The sequence below is a fragment of the Grus americana genome, chromosome Z (assembly GCF_028858705.1).
Source record: "Grus americana isolate bGruAme1 chromosome Z, bGruAme1.mat, whole genome shotgun sequence".
NCBI classification, from domain to species: domain Eukaryota; kingdom Metazoa; phylum Chordata; class Aves; order Gruiformes; family Gruidae; genus Grus; species Grus americana.
Genome location: NC_072891.1, coordinates 47129921 through 47151401, shown reverse-complemented (window position 1 = coordinate 47151401; position 21481 = coordinate 47129921). Strand labels below are relative to the sequence as shown.

The 21481-nt window shown below is 40.0% G+C and overlaps 1 protein-coding gene across 6 annotated transcripts in view; it reads left to right on the top strand.

The window, feature by feature from the left end:
• The window catches only part of CDC14B (cell division cycle 14B), a 46892-nt gene continuing 25411 nt past the window's right edge, over positions 1–21481 (top strand). For 3 of the 6 annotated variants that reach the window (XR_008574648.1, XM_054809674.1, XM_054809672.1), the window contains exons 1-4: positions 4–343; positions 8135–8228; positions 9154–9229; positions 11471–11563. Coding sequence is in view for 4 of the 6 variants with exons in the window: in XM_054809674.1 (XP_054665649.1) it covers positions 187–343; positions 8135–8228; positions 9154–9229; positions 11471–11563 (420 nt within the window). In the remaining 2 variants the exon portion in view is untranslated. Of the gene's footprint in view, positions 344–8134; positions 8229–9153; positions 9230–11470; positions 11564–21481 lie in introns of all 6 variants that reach the window. The other 3 variants (XR_008574649.1, XM_054809670.1, XM_054809671.1) reach the window with 2 other exon arrangements.

The following is a 21481-nucleotide window of genomic DNA, read 5'->3' as shown; positions in this document are numbered from 1 at the left end:
CTCGGGGCGGGGGGGGGCCGTAGGTGCATGGGACGGTGGGAGGGGGCGGTGTCCGGGGAGACGCGTCAGCCGCCGCCGTCGTCGCGGCGTCCCTCCCCTCCGGCGGCCCCAGCCCCGCGGGGAGCGGCGCGGCGGGGATGAGGCGGGCCGCCTCGCACCCACCGTAGCGGCGCGCCCGCCTCCGCCATGAAACGGAAGAGCTGGGCCGAGGCCCGGCGCCGCGCAGCCCCGGCGTCGCCGGCTCTGAAGAGAACTCGAGGCGCGGCGTCGCGGGCAGCCGGGGGCGAGACGGAACGGCGGCAGCCGCCCCCCGTCGGTCCGGAGATCTGCCTGAGGATCGCCGGTGAGAGGGGCGTGCCGGCGGGGCGGGGGCGGGCGGGGTGGCGGCGCGGCGGGAGAGTTGAGGCGCAAGTCGGGGCCGGGCTGCTGGGGCGCGGGGCTGTGTGTCCCGTCGTGTCCCGTCCCCACCCGTCCCGTCCCGCCCCGCGGCGGTGGGCGCTGCGGCCGCGGGGAAGGAAAACTTCCCCTCAGCGCTGGGTCGCCGCTGTCCCGGCCGGGACCCCGGGGCGCTCGGCCGGCGGCGGCCGTCTTTGCCATCTGTGCGATGGGTCGTTTCTTGCGTGTCTCTGGCGTTTCACACAGCGAAGTATTTTTAAAAAATGCATCGCTAGTCCAACCTTTCTTCCAGAAGAATAAATAATCGTGTTTTTTTAATAACTCTGGCCGTACCGAGCAATTGCCTTGTGCTGTCTATTTCTGCTTGTAGGAGAGTGAAGGAAGGATATATTTGAACCAGGAAAGCATGGGAACAAACCCAACATTTCTCTATATGTTTGGGATATATATCTTTTTCTTAATGTTGTGCTTGATGGCTAATGGGTAAAATAATGGACAAGCGTCGCACCTCTTCTTGACACTCGAGTGCCGACGGCTTCTGCAGGCAGGTTTGCTCCTCCGTGCTTTTTGTAGCCCTGTGATTTGAGCCGTGCTTTGTTTTGGCACAGAAACCTGCCTCTGTGGAGAAGCATATTGGATCACAGCCGAAATAATTCTGGATTTAGGTTTGAGTTCCCCAGCTAAAAGACATGCTTGAGTTTAGTTCGCCTAAAAGAAAGAAAAAAACCCCCTACTTTTTATGTGCTGTGTCCGAATCCGAGAGTGATAGTATTTACAACTTCTCTTAAAAAACAAGAAATAAACCTCACTTACCAGTTCTTTCTGAAGGATGTGTGAAATTGTCTGTAGATAGAGCAAGCAAAAATGCAGAGAGCAAACGTGGACAAAAGGCACCAGTCTCACCTGTGCCAAGAAACGGGGTTTCCTAAATTATCTGGTGTGTCTCCTAGATAACAGTATGTTTAGAAAACCATAAGGTTTTGTTTTGAAAATTGGGCATAGCGATGTAGGAAGAATGTAAACTCCCAAAGCATACCAGATTCCTCTTTTTAAAAAGCTCTAATACTGTCAGGGAATAAAATCCTAGATAGTCCAGCTTAAAATAGAGCATTTTAGGCCTAATCTACGCAGAGAAGCATGATGGTGTACTTACATGCAGAGCTGTAATGCTACAATAACTCCATATGTGTGTTTTTCTGTAACTGCAACCATTTATACAGGAAATGATGATGGTGTAGTTTTAAGGTTAAATGTAGAAACCCCTCATTTGGCAGGTGATGACTTTTTGATATCAAAGTAATTTCACTGCCTAGAATACCATGCAGCCCCGTCCAGCTCAGATCTCCAGCAAACACGTCTGTCTAACCATTCTCATGCAGCAGTTGCTTGGATCTGAGCATACACATCTGGCATCAACAGGCCCCTTAAATTACTGTGTTTTCTCCTCCAAAGAAATGTTCACCCATTTAAATAATACAGTAGAGCACCTAGGCTTTGACTTGTGTTTTTTCAGTGGGATTTCACCATGCGCAGCAGTATAGAGTATAACAAACTTGATTAAAATGCAGTAGATTATTATATTTAATAATATTTTATTTTGTCTTGATCTTTTTTTACTGCGCACAGTGGCTGCTGTTTACAAGCTTCTAATAATGGAACAATTATGGTCTAATTTTTATTATGCTGGTATGTCATACTTTTTTTTTTTTAAAGAGAAACCTTAAAATAAAAAGACCACAGACTTACTTTTCTATTCAGCTGTTGTAAAAGTTATTTCAAGATTTGAACTGTCAGTTCTGCCTTCTCGTAATCCAGTTATGAGAAATGAATTAATAGTTCTGGACTTAAAGCATAAGGCCTTATTCTTGCAAATGGACACATTTTAGCCTCTGTAAAGGCTGAGAGATCTGCATTAGTTTATCTGCCTACAGATATGGTGCCAAACTCATTAAGAACATTGCAGGCTACCCTCATTTTCATCTTTGCTAAAAGACAGAGGCAGAAAACAAACCCAAATAGCTGTAAAGATTTATGGATCTTTGCTTGCGTGATGTTATATTCATAAACAACAAAGTTTGTAATCCATTATTGGCATGGATTTTATACTCAAAATACTTCCAGTAATCATTGCACTTTTTTTTTCCTTCCTAACGAATTGTATGCATCAGCCATTATGTCAGAATAATTTTTAATCAGAATCATCTAAATATTTTTGTTTACTATTAAGACTAGTTCAGGAAAGCTGTTCTTGTAAAAAATTGTTTGTTTTGGTCTGTTAAGCTGCATGGTAAGCTTTACCGTTTTCTCTTTGTCAACTAATGCATGAGGCTTGCTGGTATGAATTCAATTTGCTGGAACTGAATGCATTTCTTCTGTTTATTAGAAGCATATTCCCATATCCTTCTGATCTCTGAAAAAAGTAATTTATATGATCTAAAGAAAATATAACAATTCTGTGAAAGCTGTTGATGTCCTTTCCTCAGCTGCTTTTCTTTGTCATTGCTCTGATTTTATAAATAATATTTTTAAAAAAATGTGGAATTATAATGCATAAACCTCAGGCAAAAGGTGTGTGTTTCTCTCTCACCTCTTTTCAGTAGTTAAGTCTAAAATGAAGTAACTACAACTACTATCCATGGAACTAAATTTTAAGTGATACAACACCATGGGGCATTTCTTGACATTTGTTTGTCCTCCTGATAAATGTGTATTCAGTTTGTTTACAGTGAGGAACTAACATCTTAAAGGATGCTCTAAGCTGTACCGTATATGCCTTTTTTTTTTCCTTTATTGAGAATCATTTTACTTACACTGTTACTTGGAGTTTTTTATGAAATAGCATTTCGTTTACTATGTTTAGTGATAGGTGGGTTGGGTTTTTTTGGTTTCGTGTTCGATTTTTTTTCAAACTATTGAGTTGTCTTTTGTTTTTCCAGTATTGGTGGCTTGTCATTATAAACCTTGTGTATTATGTAGAAAAGTTTGGGGTTTTTTTTTTTTTAGTGCTAAGGACACTTCTGCCAACTATCATTAAGCTTTCCAACATTTTGACTGTCAACACTTTCAATTAGTTTTCATTATACAATTATCTCAATACAAAAGTTATATTTACTCTTTTATCAATATGACCTCACTTACTGGTGAGTCTTTCTGAAAGCTAAGATTTTATGAATTTGAGGCTTTTAGTATCTAATCCAGCACTGAGAGTGTATGAATACATGTAAAGTAGTCCTGTGTATCAGACAGGAGTAGCAGAGTGCAAAGATTCTATTTGAGTAAAGTAACAGAGTGTTGTTGATCAATTGTGATGTGGCCCTGAAAATAGTTTTTTCCATGGTTTTCTGTTAAATAAAAAGTTTCTTTGGCTTTTTAGTGTGCTTTCATTTTCTTTATCAGAGGGTAGGCTGTTTTAACTGCCAACTCTATCATCACTTAAATGTGAAATATCATAGTGATGAGTGAATGAATCTTTTCAGGGATAGAATGACTAAAAAGAAAATCTCATACAATTTTGCTTTTTGTCTTGACATTGCAACAGAATTTGTCTTTTATGTTTTCTCATGTGTCTTCCTGATATTTTTAAGTCTTTTAAATCAACACAACAAAATACCTTGTACCAGCTTTGAATTTAGAAATACACTCCTCTTACAATAGTAAATAACTCTGTGGTTACATTCCTGGTAATTCAAAACAGACTAATGTTGGTTTTTGTTGTACTGTCAGTCTCCTCTGAATTTCTCATCTAAGGCATCTGTTTAACAATAGAGCCGTAGAATTTCTCTTTTTATGAAATAATCTTTGCTGATCATATGCAGACTTGTCCTGCAGCGAGTGCCTGTTTGGTATTTAGTTGTCTCTTGAATTACTGAAATTTCTTTCCCCAAGGCCTGTGCAGCAGATCCCGAGCGGCATCAGGCTTATTGAGAGTAAAGGGAAGTTTATTTTGCCATCTCTATATTCACATTAACATGATTTTGAGGTGGTAGCGCTCAGCTTTCTACACATCTATTTCCACATAACACTGTAGATCTGAAAAACAAGCAAAATGCTTTTCCCTCTGTACGCACACTGCAATCAGATGCGTGATTATTATAGCTTGTGTAGACATGCTTGTGCTAGCTTTAATCTCGCTAGTTAAGTACCAGCGGTAGCAAAGCTGTGGTAACATAGTCCTTGATTAGTGGGATGCAGGCTCATTTTTTTTGTACATTGCATGCTTACTCAAATTAATTGCGTACAGTGACATCCATGTTTCTGTAACTGTTTTGTTATATGAGGCTAACAAAATTAAATGTAATTGAAGTATGTCTAACATACTGCAGTCATATCTCCTAATTGCTGTGCAGACGCAGCCTGTAAGGCAGCGAGCCCTACCCTCTCATTCTTCTGACGATTAGAAAGGTCTGCTCTAGTTTGATAGTTTTAGGATGACCTTTTATCAGAAATTTGCAGGAATCTGGAAGTGCTCAGGCACGCGATATGTAAATGGAATACTAGCAAGCTAAAATTAGCAAAGGAAACATAAAAATAATAAAATCGAAGCCTTGCTCCTGCAGTCCAAACCTTTGTAGAGTCCTAGTGAAATAAATTCATCAGTGCTCTGGTGTATTTTATGTACGAGTGCTCATCCTGCTATCAGATCCTTAATGAAGGAATTCTCCTTTCTCAGACTGTGTTACTCCTATTGAAAAATCAACACACTAATCCCTGGCTACTATAAACAGAACTGGGAATGTGTTTGCAAAAAAACCAGGTAAAAACAGACATGGTGAGTAATACAGCATTTATCTGATATCAGACTGGTAGGCCAGTAGAAAGTTAAATACGCTTATGGGAAAGGATTTCTCTGGGTAGCTAATTTCTAAAATCTCCCTATAGGAAACATGTTAAAAAGATGGAGCCTGCTGTTTACGTAACAGGGAGCAATTGTTAGCAGTGCACAGGAATGGACAGCTTGTCAGGATATTGGCATTTGACACACACTGCTCTTACTGTGAGGTAGTTCTGTAAATTCATTAAACTCAAGGTTCTTTCAGGTGTTTTAGGAATAGCAATAATTAACACGATCCAGAGATACCAGTGCAGAGTTTAATGCCAACAGCAATTCAAAGGGCCCAGTACACACTGTTCACTCAAGATAGGAATTCTTATTTTTCTTGGACATTTTTGCAACAGCTGCAGATGATTTTCAGAAAAAGCAGGAATGCTGAGGAAGCAAGTGATTCTGTTAGTCCAAATCGTGCTTAGGAGCAAAATGCTAAATTATTTTAGGTCTTTGACCTGTGCAAATTTTTATTTTTTTATTTTTAATTTTGATCCTCCTTTTGTATTTGAGGATTTTGGATTACTCTCTGCGTAGTGCTTTTATATTTTCAAAAGTGGTGTAAAGTTCATGTCAAGAAGCTGGTGTGCAAGAAGGTAGCATGTCAGTTTGAGTACTACAGCCATTCTGCCCAGACTTGGATGCGGATGTTGTTCGTGTACATGGAGAGCTCAGTCTAAGTCAATAATTAGACTGGATCTAAAGGACAGATGCCATCGAGGGAGAAATTCTGGCTGTGTATTCCCACTGTTAACCCCTATTGGGCTGGTTCAATGAGCTAACTCAGAAGAAAACTTTTCTTTGTAATGAACCTGGTGGCAGCTAGCCATTAAATCAGTTTAGAAGTGGTGTGAAATTATACCTTGGGGCTGTGGCGTGACGCGTTTTCAATCTAGCAATGCCAGTTTAAACACAATCCCTAGATATCATATCCTCTCAGTTCTCCTTTCTGCCTTCCTCCTTAGCTCTCAGTCCTCCCACACACACGTTTGCTCTCATTCTCAGGGCAGCGGGAAGTAAACCAGCAAGGCAGCTTTTTTTTTTTTTTTTTTTTAATACTGTGCTAGGATACCTGTTACAGTTTCTGATTCACACAAATCCACCTTGACGCAGCACAGGGAGTAACACAGTGGTGGGGACAGGGGCAGGGGAGTTGTGCGGGCTCCCTCCACCCCCAAAGCGTTGGTCTAAACGCTTTCCCTGGACTGTTAGAGGGTATAGTTTTCTGTGACACAGTTTTCCCCATAGCATATTTTGCATCCAGTTGGGGTATCAGTGCACTTGCTTCACCACACATATTTCCCTTTGTGGGTCAGTTTAATCCCTTGTTAAAAATGCACAGCATTACTGTAAATTTTACCCTTTGGCTTGTTTTCAGGAGATGCTTTGGTAAATGCTGGGAGGTACAGAAGTTCGTAAGCAGATAATGCACTTCCCAGCTAGTACTGCAGCTGCTGTGCCAACAAGATGGGAGTATTAGAAATTAAATAAGCAAGTCTGGTGCCTTGCTTTTGCTGTGAGAGTAGGGAAGTAGGTGCCTGACTTGCTCAGGAGTTACTGTACATCCCACTGGTTGCACCTGAGCTGTAAATGTTTAAGCCAAATCATTCACATCAGGCTGCTGTTCCACTGAAATGTGCATTTACCAAATATACGCTTTTTGGTGGTGGTGTCTGCCTCCACCCCCTGAGATACTGCTGTAGATGGGTGAGCACTGAGCATGTGAGTGTTGAGCTATAGACATGGGGACTCCTTTCATGACATATTTTACGTTATTTTCAAGATACAAGTAATGATTTCATGAAGGATTTTGTTTTGAAGCATAAAGTGATTTTTTTTTGCCTGCTCTCTGGAAAAGGAGATACAGTTTGTCTTTATCAGAAGTTATGCTTTGAAATTACATGTTTATAGGTAGATGATCTGTTTTGATATTTAAGCAATGTATCTGTTCCAGGCAACTAGTTTGCAAAAAATAAAATCTTTCCTGTTAGATTTGAATTTTAATCCGTGTATTTTATAATGGTATTTTTTTCAGCAGGAGGAAGAAAAGTATTGCTGTGGTGCTGCAAGGCCTCAATTTTTATTGACCAATTACCGCAAACACAGCAATTTACAGCAGCAGCACAGTCAGTGTTTAAAGTTCACTGGGGCTACAGCTCCCCTGGCCATAAAAAATAATTTATATCTGTGTGAATACCACTGGCATTTTTTTCCCCTCAGCTTAACAAAGGAAGCCAGGACAAGCACAAGGTGCCTTCTGCCTGCATGCACACAGACTTCGAAGGGGCAGTGGGGATGCGGATGGGGATGTCCGGGTGGTGGCTCAGCTGGTGCTCCTGCGGGCAGCCGTGGGTTGCTGCCTCGACCCCTCGCATCCCTCTGGCATCTGTCACCTGTGGGATTTAATTGCACACCACTACCATCAAAATCATCGTTTTACGGAAAGATGGGAAGTGCCTGTGTTCCAGCACGAGTGCGCTTCGCTGTTTAATGTAGGTGCTATGAGATGCTGAGGGATTTGTGGCTTAGTTGGGGGTGTGCATGTGTGTTGGTATTCAGAGTGCAACAGGTGGGGTCTGTTGCCAAAAGGAGGTGGGTATCTGCTCTCTCTGTGGGTGCAAGTTGGGCTCCTGTGATATTGTAAAGTCATGAAACAGGTAGCTTTCCTGGGTACACTTTATGTGGGAAAGAACGCTAAAAAGCTGCACATTACGGGAACACTGCTGGGCAAAAAGCCTCAGCCTTTGTGTGCCTTGTTGCTTAACACTAGAGAAATAATAATATCTGGTTTGGCAATACTTAGAAGATTTGTTTCATTTTAAAGCATTTAAAGTTGTTCTATTGACAGGTAATACTTCAGACTTCCAGCAGAAAAGTGTGATGTTTATAAAAGCTTTAAATTTTCTTGTATTTCAGATCGCCTTTATTTTGCAATTCTCTGCCAAAAACCAAAGAGTGGAGCTGCAAATACCCATTATTTCTGCATAGATGATGAACTTGTATATGAGAAGTAAGTACAAACTTATTTTCCCTTTTTTTTTTTTTTTTTCAGAAATAAATTGGCCAGAATAACAGCAATGAGGAACCAGTCTAATTGACATTCTGTTTTTAAATGTAGCTGAGGGAAACACACCGTTCCCATTATAGAACTAATTATACCAGTTTGGTCCTCTCAGGCTTATCTGCTGTGTTGATTTATACATCTTAGATGGTTACTTGGCTTCCCATCAGGATTTCTTAGAAATCTTTTCAAAGCAGAAGTTTTCATGGTACCCAGTCTTGTTAGAAGACACAGGAACATGATGCAACAATATATATTCAGAAGTGCACACTGGACTGCTGAGCTGAAGGGGATGTCTTTGGTTGCTCAGCTATTAAGTGGAATGTCCAAATTTCCTAGAATAAGAGAAAAAACTGGAAAAATCAATTCAAGCCTTTATGAGCTGACAATGGATATATTATTTCCCCTGTAGTGAACAGTGTATGCCTTTGTATGTGATCTGGAATGCTGCTAATTCTTTAAATATTTTTGACCAAGGGCGTGCCTGCTGTTTTTGAAAGTACTAATCAATCTTTATTCTCTGTGTTCACTTTTCTTAGCAATATTAATTGCCTTCTTTTAAAGTAAAGCTTTTGGGTTGCTCTTAAAAGAGAGTTTCTAAACTGGTGTCACAGTGATAAAATAGTGAGAATTTTTCAAACTTTGAGTATTTTTGAGTTAATTTTTGAGTGGTGGTGTGTGGAAAGCAAAGAAAAAATTTTAGTGACAAAACTGTTTCTTCCAGCAAAATAATATGTACGTAAGAAGGCACTCTTGTTTTTAGAATGATGTACATATATCATGTATATATTATTACTCCTTGCTTTCTGCATCTGATTGAAAAAAAAATGCATTTACAGAGGTCATGTACAATTTTTCCCCTTTCTCCTACCAGCTTCTATGCAGACTTTGGACCACTCAATCTGGCAATGGTCTACAGATACTGCTGCAAGCTAAATAAGAAATTAAAGGTAACACTTTTTTTTTTTTTAATATTCTTGACTTTTTAAAGAACAAAACCAAATGGACCAAAAGTTTTTTGTTGTTGTTCAGGTGCTTTCCTGGGTTCCTAATCCGGCTAAGTTTAGAATATAAATGCTAAATGTTATCAAGATGAATTTAGGGAGGAGAGGAAACCCAGTTTTAAGATCCAGAAGATGCACCACTGTGGCAGTTGCTACTGTTAAGGTCCTAAAAGATCAGTTGCTAAATGAGTACAGACTTCTTTAAATGAAAAGCGCCCTTCCTGGAATTCAGACTTCTTGGCAATCTGCCAGTATTGAGTGAGCTTGAGGGTGCAATGCAACACGATTTTGAGATTTTTTTTGTTTGACTTGGGCTTCTTTTCTGGTCCTGACATCACTTTGGTAAGAAGCAACATTTGATCTTTGATAGCATTTATGGCATTGTCCTGAAGGAAACTGCCATGCTCCTACTGCATATTATCTTCCCTGAGGGGGGGGGTGCAGTAATTTACAGGATTGGGTCTTGATAGAGCATAGTGTCTTTAAAACAGAAAGTTCCTATATTAATTAACATGAATGACTTCACGTTAGCTGACCTCTAACAGATGTTGGAGTATAAAACCTGTTAGGCAGGTAAAAAAATTATTAGCGTTAATGTGAGTAGCAGTTTGCCTTTTCAAAACTGCTTAGATCTTGAAACTGCCACTGAACTGTGAAAATTGGGAAGTATGCAGAACACTGTAGTTTAACAGAGATTTTTGTTTTCCTTCATGCCTGTCACTGGTATTAGTTTGCATAATTCAGACTTGCTTTGTCCCCATGGCGCTACGAACAGGTTTGCCAGAGACAAGATTCTCTGATTTTTGTTTCCAGGATGCTCTGAAGCAACACAAGTCTGTATTGTAATCCCTTTGTATGTCTTGGGTTTGATATTGGAGAAGCATGTGAGGATTGCTGAGAACATACGTCTGCAGTGATCTGAGGTTTATTTGTCTTGAATGTGTTGAATAGTAACTGAGCAAGTAACTTTGCTATTTAAATAGTGACATTTTATGATAGCTTGTCAATCAAAGTATGCGGTTTCAAGCACATCAAAATTTGTTTCAAGGGCCAGTTAAGGGATGGTTTTTGCTGCCACCACAGATGTAAGTGTCCTTTCTATTGGCAGTGCCATTCCACCCCCTTTCTACGATAAATGGAGAAACTGTATGCCAAGCCTAGATGAAATTTGTAGAAGTTATTTATGATAAACTTTAGAAATACTTTCAAAATATTTTAATCTAAGCATATATTTCCAGTGGTTCTGATCCTTAGACACAATTACTAGTTGATTTATCTAGAGTCAGCTTTTCTTTAAGAATAAAAAAAGTCTACTTTGTTTTCAGAACTATGGCAACTTTAACATAGAATCATAGAATACCAGGTTGGAAGGGACCTCAAGGATCATTTGGTCCAACCTTTCTTGGCAAAAGCTCTGTCTAGACGAAAGCACAGTCTAGACAAGATGGCCCAGGACCCTGTCCAGCTGAATCTGAAAAGTGTCCAACGTTGGGGAATCCACCACTTCCCTGGGGAGATTATTCCGATGGCTGATTGTTCTCATTGTGAAAAACTTTCCTCTTGTGTCCAGTTGGAATCTCCCCAGGAGTGACTTGTACCTACCACCCCTCATCTTTTCCATGTGACTCCCTGTAAAAGGGGACTCTCCGTCTCTTTGTAGCCACCCTTTAAGTACTGGAACATGGTGATGAGGTCTCCTCCTTCTTTTCTCAAGGCTGAACAAACCCAATTCTCTCAGCCTTTCCTAATATGGCAGGCTTCCCAGTCCTTTGATCATCCTGGTGGCCCTCCTCTGGACCCTCTTCAGCCTGTCCACAGCCTGTCCTGTATAGTGGGGACCTGTGATGCTTTTGAGAATGCCACTTTGTATTTACTTCTCATAAATGTATATCTGTTACATAGGGCTTGAAGTCAGAAATAATAAATGCATTCAAAGAGAAAAAGATTACTGTAATTTATATAAAAAATGATTTAGGGTGGATACTGGGAAAAATACTGGAACAATCTAAGTTGGGATGCAATAGAGTCTTCCAAAGCTTTTGAGGGACTAGTCTACAGTATACTTGGTCCTCTGAATACAGGTGGCTGAAAGCAGGTGAACAGACCCTTGCATTCCTCTGATTTTGTAAAAGAAGGCATGAAAAGTCAAAAATGCAAAATCGTAATCTTGTTCATTTCTTGATACAGTCATTGTCATTGATAAGGAAGAAAATAATTCATTATACTGGCTTTGATCAGAAAAAACAAGCAAATGCTGCATTCCTCATAGGCGCCTACGCAGTAAGTATTTAAATTTTTACATTACATCAGCTTGCTAAATGTGTTCATTTTTTCATACTCAATTTTTAAAACAGCAAGATAAAAATTATTTTTTCTTGAACAATCTTCCTACTCATCTATTTTATAGTAAAGTACCACGTACTAAGACAGTTTTTAAAGTCTAGCAAGTATATGGATGGAGTTGTATGGTTTTGGGTTTTTTTCCTCTCTACTGCAGTCTGTGCTCCTAAGAGCACCACTGAAAAAAGAAAATCTTTATGAGTATTTTCATGTAGAAAAAATGACTGCTTCTTGATGTATTTTCTTTCCCCCACCCACACATACTCTCTTTTTTCTTTTTTAAAACAGTGAAATATTATCTTGCACGAAGTATAGTATATAATTTCCCATTACATGCACGTTTAAATAGAATCGTAGAATCATAGAATGGTTTGGGTTGGAAGGGACCTTAAAGCTCATCTAGTTCCAACCCCCCTGCCATGGGCAGGGACACCCTCCACTAGACCAGGTTGCCCAAAGCCCCATCCAACCTGGCCTTGAACACTTCCAGGGAGGGGGCATCCACAGCTTTTCTGGGCAACCTGTTCCAGTGCCTCACCACCCTCATAGGAAAGAATTTCTTCCTTATGCCTAATCTATCCTTCAGCTTAAACCCATTACCCCTTGTCCTGTCACTACATGCCCTTGTAAACAGTCCCTCTCCAGCTTTTTTGTAGGCCCCGTTTAGGTACTGGAAGGCCACAGTTAGATCTCCCCGGAGCCTTCTCTTCTCCAGGCTGAACAACCCCAACTCTCTCAGCCTGTCCTCACAGGAGAGGTGCTCCAGCCCTCTGATCAGCTTTGTGGCCTCCTCTGGACTCGCTCCAACAGCTCCATGTCTTTCTTGTACTGGGGCCCCCAGAGCTGGATGCAGTACTCCAGGTGGGGTCTCACAAGAATGGAGTAGAGGGGCAGAAAATATACCTTATCTTTCCGAGCTGCTTCTTTGTAAGGTCATCTCTTCAGTTAACCTAGGAGAAGGAGTGAGATTGTGTGGTAAGCTTAGAGCTGGTAAAAAGCCTGAGAATATAGAAGTTGGCTGAAAATGTAGTGAGTCGGGTCCCTGACTGCAAAGGGGAAAATAACTGACTTTACATCACAACTGCATCTAAAGAATCAGTGTTTGGTACACAAAAGTGTAGTCAAGGGATAAAATGCTGAATGCTTCAGAATGAAAGATGTGATGTACCATATTTGTATTCTGCTTCAACTTGTAACACACCCTGATTGTAACCATTTCTCTTGTTTACTGAGTAATAAAATGAAGCGAGAACCTATGCGTTCTTTGATGTTGGAGATTTGAGGGGTCAGAGTTCATGTAGCCTTAGGTCATTCCTATTTATTAGCTGCAAGGCTGTACAGTACTTTCTGTGATGCTGGCAGTCTGCTTGCTGCCTCTCTACATCATGCAGGAGGTCCATTTCCTGCTTCCCAGGGTTTCTCTGTTGTCTATTTTCTGCAGTACTTACTACAAATTAAGAACTAGATTTCAAAGTGTGTCACTCTTGGTATTTGAAACACAGAGGCTTAGGAATATTGCTGTTGACCTTTGCATTATTAAACCACATGGAAATTGGCAACATGAGTTACTAAACTTGTTTGTAGTTAAGGCATTATGTTGTCAAGACAGCTGCAGCTTTTAGGAAAACTACTTCTTCCTAGTGACTCGATCATAATGGAGGCCCAGAAGGCCAGAAGGGACTGGCTTTATTTGGAAGGAAGTGGGTTTTGTTTTTCCCTAAGCTTTTGTTCTGAATATGTGTAGTAGTATTGTGCAGCACAGCAGCTGACATTTTGAGCAGAATCCATGGTATGGAAAATTAACTAATGGCAAAACAATCTGATACAAAAATACTGTGCTTGACTATGTAAAAGTAAGCAAAAAACCTAACACAAATCTTATTTCTGATCATGCAGTAGTCCTGCTACGTTGCAATAACAATATAGAGTTGAAGCGGAATGCTTGGGCAGACTTGAATAAAGCTATAAGATTAATATGTACGGACTATGACAGTTCAAAGCAGGGTAGTTAATAATGGAGGCTGTTGGACAGAGGAGTAGACAGTTTTTGCTTCAGAGTACTGCAGTGAAGGGGGTGGGAGTACAGAAAGGATGCTAACACAGATCCAGCTGAAGTATGACACGAGATCATGACTGACTAGCCAATGCACATGGGAGAGGTGGTTGCAGGCATATGGCTAGTCAAAATCATCAGTGATTTTCAGAGTTCAGAGACCTGTGCTTAGGTTACTGCATTGTACAGGTTGAATATTTAACCAGTTTCCCTTAAAGATCCATGGCAAAGTGGAGCACTGTGTATTACTCCCCTCCTTGAGTGTGGGGGAGGTGTCTGTCCTGCGTAATTGCAAGTCCTAGATGTTGGGGTAGCTCTAGCCGGATGCTGATTTTCTTTCCAGTGCAACAAACTTTGGTTTTGGTACTGCTTTTTCCATAAAGTAGGATACAGTTTCTTCCCCAAATGATGTGGGAGGGATTCCAGTGAAGGAAGATCATCACAGAAGAAAGATTGTGCCCCTGAGGCTTACTTTTTTCCCTGGCACCCTTTGATGATCTTCCATGAAGAGGCAGGCTTAATTATAACACTCACTGCTGAAGTATTCAGACATACATGTCCGACATTTCTGCTTTCTGAAGGAAGAATTGAATTGTCCTCTGTGGGGCAAGCAGTAGTACAGGATCTGTTCAGTATGCATAATAAGTGTATGTCTAGAAGCATATGTCCTGATTGAAAGGAAATACATCGAGGCCTTCTTTATTTTAAACATATGTAGGCTTAAGCATCCACCTGCTTCTTCAGTTCAGAGTGCTTTGTTTTTTCTTGAAGAAGGATCCATCCAGCTATTGGTCAAAACTTTAAGGAGCTTTTCTGTAATTTTAATCAGACCGTGACCTGTCGGTAATGCTCTTTGCTGCTTGAACTGAGTATCATCATTTAATTTCTGATCCCTTACAGTGTAAGTGGTAGGTTGACACTGTAGTTTGTTTTCTGTGGCTTGAACGTGTTTTCTTGTTTGATTTTGGTTTTTTTAGCTTCATTTCAACACTTTACCTTAGGCAGAGGAACTGCATGGCAGTGCGTCAGGTTGGAGGAGTTCAGATGGGAAGAGCATGGGAGTAGAAAGTAGCCTTCACAGAGTTAGTCAATAAAATAGTGCTTGTCTGCGTGTGTTGTAAGGCCTTTGATATCTTCAGCATAGTTTGGGTACAAGGTGCTCTGTAGATGTGGGTGCTTTAAGTTACTTGTTAAGAATAACAGGCTGCGAGGTTTTCAGGAATAGCACAGGCACAGTAAGTGTGTGTGCTTTCTGGTTTTGTTCTCTTTTTTTTCAAACACAGTCACATTTTAACACATAACTATGTTAAACTATAATAAACTGTATATAACTAGTTCTCCTCTGGAACTTGTATGTCCTCATAAACATTCAATATTTTTATGCTAGCAGCTTCCGAGCCTGTGATTTTAGTGGCTTGTTGACCTTAAATTTGTATGCTTAAACATCTGCTTAAAAGAACTGGGATATATTACCATGATTTATCATTCGCTATCTTTGTTTAAATATATGTGTGTGTGTGTGTGTATATATCTCTCTCTCTCATATGGGGATATGCTCATTTTGACTACTGAGGCAATTATGAAAATCTTCATTAACTGTGGTGAAGTGTAAGGGCAGCTGCTAGTGTTCTGGTTTACAAGCAAAGTCTGTTCCCAGTCTTTTCTTCACAGTTGGTGTGTTTTAATGTTTACTCCCCCCCCCCCGCTTCATCTAACTTGTCTTTCTTTCCTCTTCAGTGGAGATAGTTTCTGAACTCTCCAGGCTACACACTTCCTTCTCCCCACTCCCGCATCTGCTGCTTCCTTCCAGGTGTACTTTCATGTGACAGCACAGCCTAATTCAAGCTACAGGGCCTTTCAATATGACATGGCCTTAAAAGTGAAGAACAAAGTTTTCAAATACATTGTTATATATACATACAGTTTTAGAATAAAATATGAATTTTTAGAGTAAATCTTAACAATTTATATCTTAATCCCTTTATTGTTCATCTTCCATCTATTTTAATTCTGTATTTTGTTTCATTTTTACAGATGATAGACTGCATAATGGCAGTAATACTGTGTAGATTAGCATAAATTTGGCATGTTCAGCCACACAAAGGATAGCCAGAATTTGGTGTGTTGGGGTTGAATGTTTACACTTTACATGGGCGGAGGGGGTGAGGGGAAAGAAGGGAGGGGGGGGGAACCCTTTGTTCTTCACCTTTTAAAGAAAAATTCCTTTTCCTTGGAAGCTATCTGCACTATTCAGGCCTTACTACTCTACCAAAGCAGCAGTGATCTTCTGAGTTGATCTCTACAGTGGCTTCTCTTGATTTTCGCCAGGACTTGGCTGTGGGTGAGGAAAGTCTGCTTCTTCCATCATTGCTCCTTATATATTAAGAAAGAAAATGTACCCTCTGTGCCCTGTCCACCCAATTCCCAAGCTCCCCCCTCTCCCCTTGGCTGCATTAACTTAGTGTTTTTTTTCTCAGGCCTGGCACTAATTATGTACTTGGAGGGTGACCCTCCGAGGGTACCGCCCCATGAACTGCTGTAATTCAGGTCATCTTCTCCAGGATTCATCTCTGTACTTTGTCTATTTTCTCATCTTCTTTCTTCAGGGTAAGCAGTGTTTCCTTCATCTGTTCTGATCCGTAGTACTGTTTTTTTTGCCTTTTCAATTTGTTAGTGTCCTTCTTAGCTGTGGGCCTGGTGCTGGGTAGAAGCTGGAGGTTGCAGAAGCAATTAGCACCCATCCGTGTGATTTTGAACTGCTCTGTTCTTACCGTGGCATTTGCAGAATTCTCTCTGGCTAAGCCGTGGGAAAGCAGGCAAACCTGTTTGTTTAGTGGTTCGGGCTTAGTGGTGGTAAATGGGTAACTGCGGCAGCACTGAAGTTACAGGTGGGTAAACCATGTTTACCCTCAGCTACGTTTTGGTGAGAGGTGGTTGTGCTTGGCAAGCGAGTGGCAGAAATGAGATGGACAAAGTACTGGCCTTTCATTTAAGCAAAAGTTGCCCCGAGTCTTTTTGGCTTTCTCTGTGTTCGTGTCCTTTAAAAAGCTACCTTCTCTGAATTGTATTTGGGAAATTAGCCTTCATGACAGCAGCTTTTCCTGCTGTTTGTACCAGGTTCTTCCTCGTGGTGTTCTTACAAGACTGCTTGTCTCCATAGGAGAAGAGGAGTTGCTCTTTGGGGGTCCCTCACTGTAGAACTAGCTTGCTTTCTTAGCTGTCATGAAATACTGATGTGCCCAGCCCGGTCAGTTCCCAGCTAATAGGGTTTTCTATACCTCCACTCTGCTGTTTAAAAGGTAATTGGAGGTTTCTTGGGTTTGTTTATGATGAACAAAGAGAGTTGCCAGAGACAGGCAGTTATTCCCTCTCTGCCACTTTTATCCACTTAATGACTGTGTTTCTGCTAATGAAGGGGCTGTTGGCCACATGTGCATTTCTTCAGTACACCACAAATCCATACAGGAAGCTTTTTATTCTAATGTATTTCTATTTTAATTTTGCTGTATTTGACCTTTTCTTCTAAGGAATATTGCTAGAAAATTTAATGTATTAACTGACTAGTATATCCAATGGAGATTTTATAGTAAACTTTTATAGTAAAATTACACAAATGTATGAGCTTGAGTTTGAGTCTCATCACACACAGTAGTTATTTGTATTTGTTCAGAATGGGCGGGTTGTGATTATTTGCAGTTTACAGCAGTTCAGACTATTTTGGGTGAGTGACATTTTTGCAACATTTGTATCGCATGAAATTTGCTTGTAAGCAGTTTAAAATTAATCGTCTTATTATTTTCTTGCTTTTGAAGTCAGTATGGTTGGTAAAATGCGATTTAGGTAGCAACTTTAAGCAGATTTTGCAGTTAAGAGTGAGCCAGTGAATAAACTTGATTACAGTTAAGTACATCATAGATGTGAATGTAAACTGCTATTTACAGACTTGAGTTGATATAGTTTCTAGCAGTACAGCATATTTAAATATCCTATTTAATTTTCCTGAAAAAGCAACAAGTTGTGTCATAGATTATTATTATCAAACATGTTTTGTCTTGCATGCAGCATTACTGTTTCATTTGGCAATCCCATGTATTGAAGATTAAGATGTCTTTTTCAACTGGAGCCTCCTTTCCTTTTCCACGAGGAATACTTTTGATCCTACTGTGAATACCTTTTTCAGGCTCTTAACACTAAGCTAGGAAATTTTTGTTTAAAAAACAGGGCTGGTTTAAAAACATTAATACGAATCAGACAATAACATAGCTTGCTAAAAGATCTCTCATTCTATGACTGATTTTATAGGCTGATAAATAAAGACTGGGTTGCCGGGTCCTGCAAGCCCTTCTGTTTCATTCAGTGAACACTATAGTCGCTGTTTGACTACACAGCGATGTTGTCAGGAGCAGTTGCTTGAGTGCACCTTTCCCAGTACTCAACGCTTGGATGGTTCTTGACCATTCACAGAGCTGCCTGCAGTCCCTTAATTAGAAACAGATGTCCTAAATGAAAAGGATGATTAGAGCAATGTTAATGGTTCAACTACTAATTGCAAATTTCTGGCTGTATTTTGAAGTTCAGTAGGATTTTTTTTGTATGCATCAAGAAAGCAAATTTCTAAACTGTTGGTACCTAAGTGTGATAAAATGGTATGTTGTTTTGGCTTGAAAGATGTCAGTTCCTTAGAATAACGATTTTTCTAGAAGTCGCTTCAGTAAAAGATTTGTAAAGGATTTCAAGAGTTTTTCCATGTGTGTTTGTGTGTATGTAGATGTGTATGTACACCCATCTGCACTTGCATATGATTGTAGAAATATTCTAAAACCAATGCAACTGTACTTGTGGATTGTTTATTTCAGGTCTGCTGAATTTTCTTAAGTTTTTTTTTAAAAAGCTGCTGCTTTTTTTTTTTTTTTTTTTTTAATATTTGCCTGATCTGCAGGAAAGGGAGCCTTGTGGGAAATCAATGTAAAATTCTAATAGAGTTTTCTCCAGTTGTATATACAAGGATGGACAAAAATTATCCCAGAAAATGCCCGCTTCTGCTAAATAGTAATTAATATCATTGCTTGAAATTTATTTTAGTATTTCTCATCTTTTTAATAGTACTTCTTGTGGTTGCTTTATTGGCATTAACTTAGAATCCTAGAAACATAGAATCATTTAGATTGGAAAAGACCTTTAAGATCATTGAGTCCAACCATAAACCTACCACTGCCAAGTCCATCACTAAACCTGTCCCTTAGTGCCTCATCTACTCGTCTTTTAAACTTAAACTTTTTCAACTTAAGAAAACAACTTTAATTGTGAAAGCTTCCGTCATCCTACAAAGCACGGCAGAAGCATAACTTAATCAGCATCTGGACAAACTGGTTTCAGCTGTTGTACATTTTGATTTCTGGAGGTTATGTCTTTTCCCATTTCCTCTTCTTCCCCCAGTACATACCTCACGAATTTACAAGTGTATCTTTGTTTTGCTGTTCATCAGATCAACATTTTTATTCTTTTCTGAAACTTCAGTTCTGCTTACTGCCTTAGAAAGTCCATCTCTCTTTCCACATTTCTGTCTACTACAGGTCTCTCTGATCACTTTTTCTCTCATTTACTGGCTTTCTGTAGTCCTTTGTTCACCCACATCATTCCAATGAAATTGTTCATCTTTAAGGTTTAGTGGCCTCCTCCTGGTAAGAAACAGCATTATCCACAGTGATATCTATAGTTATATATATAGTTTTATATATATAATACAGTTTCAGTTTGTGTCAGGAGCATGTTTTTGAAGTGAGTCTTTCCTTAAACCTTGCTCACTGTATTTTGTTTCACTTTACGGAGCAGTCTAGGAGCAATCCCAACAGGTAATAGGTGTTCAGTCCACAGGACCAGACGAGGACTGGCTGTTCAGTTTAAAAGCTGCTGGAAGTGTATAGTGTGTCAGGTCCTCGGTGCTGGCTGTCAGTCTACAGATGCATTTCTGCTGGTGCGTGCTACTTTGTAATACAGATGTGGCCGCTGCTGCCTTGACGTCGGTTGCTTTCCTGGGCTTTGCTGCTCCATCCCTCACTCCTTCAGTCTTACCTGTTTCCCTGTCTGGAATTTGGTTCACCCACAACCTGAACCCAGGCTCACCCATGTTCGGTCTCCATCCAGCCTTGCTTGCATTCAAGATTGCCAGCTGGGTGCTCTCTTATCATCTTAAACTGTGACAGAAACTGATCCTGTCTCCACTTTGACTGTCACAGCTTTTTGTGTTGTGTTACTGCCAGGATACTTTCCTTGTGAAGTAAGTATCTGTTTATGGTATTTCCCATTCTGTGTAGAGACTGAATGCCATTCTTCCCTTTCAAAGCACTCCACACCATTGCACCTGTCCAGATATCCTCATTCTAACCTAATTTTTTTTGTAAGCCACTTTTCGCTGTGAACACCATCTGGCCATTTCATCAACTACTGTCACTGCAACTGTTCACATTTTATTTCTTGCATGTCTAGTAGTGTCACAGCTGAAGTGTTGCAGGATCTCTTTTATTTCAGAAAATTCTGAGAAATCCAACTCAAAGAGCTTCCTTTTCCAGCAAATATATTGCTTCAGTTGTACAGGAAGTATTGCATATTTTTGCTTAGTAGGTTGTCCACGCTGAAAAATGCCATCTTCTTGCAGTGTGCTTTTTGTAAATACTAAATGATGGTAGACATTGGATTTTTCTGTCAAAATCAGGTTGGGTTTTTTTAAGTGTCCTTGTATATAGCAAGTGTTCATATAACTAACTATGTTAAGGAAAGTTCATACATGCGTGCATGTATGTTAAAATGGTGTTTCTAGCAACTTCACTGGTAATGTAATTTCAGAAGTTGGATCTGTGCTTAAGAACTAATGTGTTTCAGTGTACTGTAATGTTATTTAGACTTATGTTAATACAACACTTAACATTATGGAAAATCTTGCCGCTTGCAGCTGTTACACTTGCAAACAAATGGTTTGCATCGAAGCATGTTTTCTTTAAGAAACTGGTAAAAGCTCAGCTGAGATATGGAAGAAGTCCTTGACCTTTCTAAGCCACATGCACTTAGAGGATTAGCTAGCATTACCTGCATTTCTGTTTGCCTGTTGTACAAGTAGTACTCTCTGTATATTACCAGCACACACGTGCACACACACACACACACACACAAAACATGCAGTTTTCATCGCTTGAACTAGACAGATGGTTTTTTGCTTTGGTTTTACTAATTGCACGGGAAGAATGCTCAGAAAATAACACAGTAATTGTATCAGAGGGAAAGCACCTGTTGCCAAGTACTCTTTATCTGTTTAAGATATGTTTCATGCTGGGTTTGTTTTTTGGTTTTATTTTTTTAGCAACATCTGTTCAACCTCCCATTCTCACCTCACAAGAATCTGTGCATGGACATGTGTGTCTGAAAAGCAAAAAGGCCACACTTAGATTTTTGGACAATGTTTAATTAATACTCATTAGGATTCTTACTTTCAAAAAACCTCTAAGGAAAAAGGCCATTAATGTAAGAGATGTAAATAATTTTACTGAATGTTAATGAAAAAAACAAGTTTCTGTGCTGTGTTAAAGCTTAGTTAATGCAGTTTTAAAGAAAAAAGTATTAATTTGAAATTACTGAATATTGACCTATTAATGACAGCTTAACAGTTGTTATCTCCTGGCTATGCTGGGGATGGTATTTAAGGTATTGGGAGACATGATTTGCATAAAAGAGGAGTTTTGTGGTATTATTTAAGGAGACATTAGTGTTTGAGGCTATCCAAGAGGGATCAGACGTGATGGAAGACTATATGG